The 7083-nt window shown below is 37.8% G+C and overlaps 1 protein-coding gene across 1 annotated transcript in view; it reads left to right on the top strand.

Annotated features, from left to right (window-relative positions):
• Positions 1 to 4480: 4480 nt before the first annotated feature.
• The window catches only part of LOC115225722 (general transcription and DNA repair factor IIH helicase subunit XPD), a 49717-nt gene continuing 47114 nt past the window's right edge, over positions 4481 to 7083 (top strand). Inside the window, exon 1 of the mRNA XM_029796647.2 lies at positions 4481 to 4592. Coding sequence (XP_029652507.1) covers positions 4588 to 4592 — 5 coding nt within the window. The 5' untranslated portion in view covers positions 4481 to 4587. The remainder of the gene's footprint in view (positions 4593 to 7083) is intronic.

Here is a 7083-nt window from a genome sequence, read left to right as displayed (position 1 = left end):
AGCTCCAAAAATTGTGAAGAATCAATTTGTAGTTAATCTGTTTCTCAGAGCTGTTCTGTTGGACCTCTGTCTAATCGTGGAAATGTTGTTTTAATGGTTCTGCATTAAGTGTTGCAGCATCCCTTTGCTGATTTGGGAAAGTCTCATCTTGCTTCTGTCTTGAGACTCCACTTGATGTGCTGCGGCCACTGACACACCATTCCACTGTCATGGCCGTAAAGACAGAAAGTTGCTGATGTGTAATGCTGTTCCCATTAGGATATAAATTATTTACATATTTCAAATACAATAGAAATAAGATGATCTTAATGTTATCACATTAGAATTAAAAGCAAAAGAATAAAAGGTGAAACAATATCATATCACATTACAATTTTATATGGCAATTTGATATTCACAAGGCTTTGGTCGGCCCGAGGCTATAGTAGAAGACGCTTGCCGAATGTGCCACGCATTGGGACTGAACTTGGAACCACATAGTTCCAAGTTCAGTCCCACTGCGTGGCACCTTGGGCAAGTGTCTTCTACTATAGCCTCGGGCCGACCAAAGCCTTGTGAATGGATTTCATTGACAGAAACTAAAGAAGCTCGTCGTATATGTGTATGTATGTGTGTGTGTGCATGTTTGTGTGTCTGTGTCTATCACCGTAACTTAGCTGTTCAGCAAAAGAGACTGATTGAATATGAACTAGGCTTACAAAGAATAAGTCCTGGGGGGGGGGTCGATTTGCTCAACTAAAGGTGGTGCTCAGCATGGCCACAGTCAAATGACTGAAACAAGTGAAAGAGTAAAGAGCTTATTCTTTCACTTCTGACACATAATACCGAACCAGTGCCAATGTTATGTTGTTTTAATCCAAATGAAATAAAAATGACATGATGCCACTCATAGGGTCTGATACTATTACCTTGTAAAATTTCATTTGATTTGTTCAAGCCATTTGAGGAGGCATAGGGAAAAGACAGACAGACAGAGAGATAAAGAATTTTATAGATATGGATATAGATATGGTGGTGAGCTAGTAGTATCATTAGCATACCAGGCAAAGTGCTTAGCAGTATTTTATCCATCCCTACGTCCTGAGTTCAAATTCTACTGAGGTCAACTTTGCCTTTCATTTTTTCAGGGTCAATGAAATAAGTCCCAGTTACATACTATTGTTTGTTCCTTTTTGTGCTACACCTGGCTCATAAGGGCTGGTTTCCCGGTTTCCTTGGTGTATAGGTTCCCCACCTGGAAGGGACGCCAATCCATTGCAGATGAGTTGCAAGATGCAGGAGGAAAGAGTGAGAGAAAGTTGTGGCGAAAGAGTCAGCAGAAGTTCACCATTACCTTCTGCCAGAGCCGCATGGAGCTTAGGTGTTTCGCTTGTAAACACACGCATCGCCTGGTCTGAGATTCGAACCCGCAATCCCTTGACCGCGAGTCCGCTGCTCTAACCACTAGACCATGTGCATCCACAGTTACATACTAGGGTTGATGTAATGGACTAGCCCCCCCTCCCTCCAAAATTTCAGGCCTTGTGCCTATGGTTGAAAGGTTTATTATTATAAAGGTGATGAGCTGGCAGAATCGTTAGCACATCAGGTGAAATGCTTTTTTGCCCATTGCTATGTTCTTATTTCAATTTCCTCCAATGTTAAATTTGCCTTTTATCCATTCAGGGTCAATAAAATAAATACCAGCTGAGTACTGGGATCGATGTAATCGACTATCCCCTTCCCCCAAATTTCAGGCCTTGTGCCTATAGTAGAAAGGATTATCATTATTATCATTATTATTATTATTATTATTATTATTATTATTATTATTATTATTATTATTATTATTCTATGTTTGACTTTTGCTTTATATTTGCACAAGCTGGCTCCAAGTCTCACCCAGAGACCTCAAGAGACAACAGGTTGGAAGTTCGTGTTGTTGTTTTGGGTTGTTATGCCTATTTGGGGTTTTTTTTAGTGTTTCATCAGCAAAATGTCTAAAAAAAAATAACATACAAAAATTATGTTTGTTTTAAAACTTGAGATTACATAGAAAGTATTCTGCGTAGGATATGAGCAGTTCCCATGAGCACTATCTTTTGATTTTGCATAGGATATGAGCAGTTTTATTATAATTTTAATATTATTATTATTATTATTATTATTATTAATATTCTGTTCTATATTTTAGAAATGAGGTATTCTGTACATTATTTACATTGGGCAGATATGTGTCCTCATCTTGTTTGTTGTTACCACAATGTTTTGGCTGATTTACTCTCCAGCCTTCATCAGGCGCCCAGGCAGTGCCTTGAATAAATGAATAAATAAATAAATAAATAAATAATAATAATTGAAATAACATCAGCAAAAAATACTTTAGGAATGAGAACCCAGGTTTGGGTTCAAAATTCTACCAGGACTCCTGATGAAGGCTGGAGAGGAAATCAGGCAAAACGTTGTGTTAAGAACAAACAAGATGAGGACAAATATCCGTCCAATGTAAATAATGTAAATAATAATAATTATCATCATCATCATCATCATTATTATTATTTGTCCTAGTTACTGGCTTTGAGCTAGTGGTAAATAAAAACATCTTTGTTGTTGTTGCTGTTGTTGTTACTGCTGTTGTGGTGGTGGTTGTTGTTTTGTTGTTGTTGATGTTGTTGTTGGTGGTGGTGGTGGTGATGTGGTAATTCTGTTTACTGTGACAAAAAAAAATTAATAGAAAAATAGATAATAATAATAATAATAATAATAATAATAATAATAATAATAATAATAATGATAATAATAATGATGATGAGCACGCAGAGAGTACAAACCACCGCCAAGGCAGTACCAACATCCTCTCAACAATTAACCAGAAACGATTTTTAAAATGTGAGTATCTGAAATAAACTCGATTGCTCTCACAAATGAGAATACTAATAATGAACCCAACTGCTCTCAAAATTTAAGTAAAAAAACAGGATAAATAATCCAGAATCCTTGTCCTGTATCAGATTGATCCCAAAATCTAATCATGAGGCTAAACATCTCTGAAAGTTTCATCTGAATCCATCCAGTGGTTCTTGAGATATCTTGTCCACAGACAAACAAACAAACATGACTGAAAACAATACCTCTGCCTTGCTAAGGCGGAGGTAATAATATAAATATTATCTAATGTTTTCCAAACATTATCTGTGACCACCACCCAGTACTTTATAATGTCTGTTAAGCACTCCAGACAACAACAACAACAACAGGTACAACAATGATAATAATACTAACTAAGATGGTCAGCTGGCAGAACTGTTAGCATGCTGGGCAAAAATGCTGAGCAACATTTCTTCCATCTTTATGTTCTCAGTTCAAATTCCACTGACATCAACTTTGCCTTTCATCCTCTCATAGTCAAGGAGTGGCTTGCTTACCAACCACATGGTTCCAGGTTCAGTCCCACTGCGTGGCACCTTGGGCAAGTGTCTTCTACTATAGCCCTGGGTCAACCAAAGCTGAAAAATATTGAAAAAAGCCTGTCATGTTTATATAATGCGTGTGCGTGTATGTGCGTGTGTGCGTATGTGTGTGAGTGTGTGTGTGTGTATGAGTGTGTGTGTGTGTGCATGTGTGTGTGTGTGTGTGTCAGTGTGTTTGTGTTTGTCTCCCACCACTGCTTGACAACTGGAGTTGGTTTGTTTACATCCCTGTGACTTAGTGGTTCAGCAAAAATAAACTGCTAGAAGAAGTACCAGGTTTAAAAAAGTAAGTACCGGGGTCGATTCATTTGACTGAAAAATTTTTCAAGGCAGTGCCCCAGCATGGCCGCAGCCTAATGGCTGAAACAAGTAGAAGATAGAGGATATATTCAAGCATATATACATGTGCACAAACACACACACGCATACATAAGTATATATATATATCTGCAGATGTGGATTATAAATGAAAAGGAAGTATGTATGTAAAGATTATTTTCAAGGTCGTTTTCTATTGTTATATTTTAAAACTATTATTGATAGATAGATAGATAGAGAGAGAGAGAGAGAGAGAGAGAGAGATATAAACAGACAGATAGATAGACAAATAGATAGATAGATAGATAGATAGATAGATAGATAGAGAGAGAGAGAGAGAGAGAGAGATAAACAGACAGATAGATAAATAGATAGATAAACAGCTAGATAGATAGATAGTTAAATAGATAGAAAGATAGATAGATAGATAGATAGATAGATAGATAGATAGATAGATAGATAGATAGATAGATAGACTGTTATTCGTCTTACATCAAACTTTATTTACCAGACTTACAATTAAAGGCGCTCTACACACGACTGTCCCAACTGTCTTCATTGCATATCGATAACTACATTATACATACCCACTTCACTTCTTTCTTAATATAAAACGCTGGGAGGCAATTTTCGATAGACTTGGTTGCTATTTCTAACATGTCTAACAACCACATAAAAATCCCCCTCGTTATCGCGTACACGTGTCATTTTTTACATAGGATACACATTTCGGTTGACACCGTATCCGGTTGTTCCATGTCGTTGTTATTGTTTAAACCGGTGTTTTAAGAATCCGAGAAACTCCACCAAAAACAAAACGATGAGGTTTGTTCGATTCTTTTTATTATCAAGAGTTAACCTCATGCTCAGTCGTAGCTGGGCAGAGCTATGATTCAAAAACCTTCCACTTGGGACTATTCCGTCTTTATCTTATTTTCTCTCAAAGACTATTCCATGCATCCTTCGTTTATTTATTTTTTTCTAAAGCCGGTATAATAACTTTAGAGGAGATTTAGCTGCTATTTCTCGCTCTTCGGATGACCAGTTAGTAAGTCACTGATGGGTTCGGGGCTGTGTTAACTGTTTGAACCCCTAGACCCTGCTCCTTTGGGTCCACATGTGGCAAGATTGACAATATCCTACTGCTGTGTTTAAAGCCATGTGGCTTTAAGTCAACGATTCGAAACCCTTTCAGTTGTCGCGACCCGACTTATTAATTACGTAACTTTACGACACTCTATGTGTGTGTCTGTGTATAACTTTGGCTTGCTTCGATTCACCATTAAAACAATTCAATTAATCTGATAAACTTGACCAGCTCTGGTCTTATTTTCCTCTTTAATTTATACCCGCTGAATCGGAACTAGGCTACGGATCCCCAACTTCAGCCCCCGATCCCCCGTTGGGAATTTGGATCCTTGTAGCCTATCAATTGGAGCACTTAGCATACCTATTTGTTTAGCTCACCAATGGCCTAAACCCTTCCTATTCTTATTATATATGTATATATTCTTTTCTACTCTAGGCACAAGCCCCGAAATTTTGGGGCGGGGAGGCGGCTAGTCGATTAGATCGACCCCAGTACGCAACTGGTACTTAACTTATCGACCCCGAAAGGATGAAAGGCAAAGTCGACCTCGGCGGAATTTGAACCCAGAACGTAAAGACAGACGAAATACCGCTTAGCATTTCGCCAGCAGCTCGCTGCCTTATTATAATATGTATATATTGAGAAATGGGGAAAGTCAGAATTTTGGATAATTCTTTATTAGCGCCTTCGTTCTTCAAGAGAAAAGTTAAAACCAAAATAATTGAAAGCGCTAATAAAGAATTACCCAATATTCTGAATGTCTCCTTTTTCTCAATATACAATATCTGTACACCTCTTCAAACACTATATATATGTATATATATATATTAAAAAAGAAAAAAATGTTAATATTGCACTTATCAAAATTTGCCAAAAAAAATTGAAGAGACCAACCCCCAATTCCTCGTCTCCTCTTCCTTCCACGTGAAGTGGTGATATATATTCCAAAACTTGGCAAAGGTAAAGAATATGCACACTCAGTGTTTAGGGTTACGCCGAAAATGGGTGGTATGCATATTCCTTACCTTTCCCCAAAACTTTGCCTTTTTCTATCCAGAGTTTTATGCCCTAATATTTACAAGCTAATATTTATAGCTTTATCAGCTTCAAGCCCCACCATTTATATAATGTGTGTATGCCGTTTTAGAAATTCTAAAAATGAAATTTGATAATTTTCTTCGTTTTTTTTCTTTTTTTGTATTTCAACATCATTTTTATTTAACCTGTTCAGTAATATTTAATATTTTATCAAATATTTAGAACATGACAATCATGGAAAGCAGACGCTAAATGATGATGATGATGACAATATTTTGGTATTAGTATAGTCAGTGTGTTTGAACTATATATATGTTATAATGGGATAGGCTGGTTTATGGGGTTACCCTGGGTTTCTCGCTTCATAAGGGGTTTAGCCTTATGGCGTATCATCAGACCCCAAACACTAAGACCTCTTTAAAATATGGAGGGGGGAAAGCCTTGTTTTTAAGTGTAGAACCCTAGGTGATTATCTCCCTACAACAGCACCAACAGGTGCAACAACATCACATCCCCACAGAAGTATGTGGAGTGCACTGGGATCTCTCTCAAACAACATATTTCCAATCCTCTGTCCTTCAGTCCTGGAAAAGAGATACGTGACATCACTGGCCAGCCATATCTGCTAATTATGAGATGAAGAGATTCCATACTCGAGAACCAAAGCCCCTACATCAACGGGACAAAACAGTGCAAGTTATGCATTGCCGAACGCATGAGGATCTTTGGGGACTCACTCATTCCAGGGGGCATCTTGAATTCTAGGATGGAAATTTTCAGCCTTGCCTGCATTTTAGAAAATTCCTGCTGACTTTTTGGAATCTACATGGTGGTACTACAGCTGAAAACCAATAGCCAAGGCCAAAGTGGGACAATCATTTACCTTCGTGGTGCTTTGGTGATCACAAGATGGCAGTGTGGCTGAAGATTGATGGACAGTGGCAAAGGAAGATAATCACCTAGGGTTCTACCCTTAAAAACGAGGCTTTTCCCTCGGCCAGCAGTATTTGGGGTCTGATCATACGCCGTAAGGCTAAACCCTTTATGAGCGAGAAACCCTGGGTAACCCCATAAACCCACCTACCCCAGTATAATATTAACTGGTCTACATCTGAGAGTATGCTTCTCCTCCAGATTTATGTATTTCTACAAACGATGTATATGTGTTTATATATATATCATCATCAT

This window comes from Octopus sinensis, linkage group LG28 (assembly GCF_006345805.1).
Source record: "Octopus sinensis linkage group LG28, ASM634580v1, whole genome shotgun sequence".
In the NCBI taxonomy this organism is placed as follows: domain Eukaryota; kingdom Metazoa; phylum Mollusca; class Cephalopoda; order Octopoda; family Octopodidae; genus Octopus; species Octopus sinensis.
The sequence above is the reverse complement of the archived record's forward strand: the minus strand, read 5'-3'. Positions and strand labels throughout refer to the sequence as shown.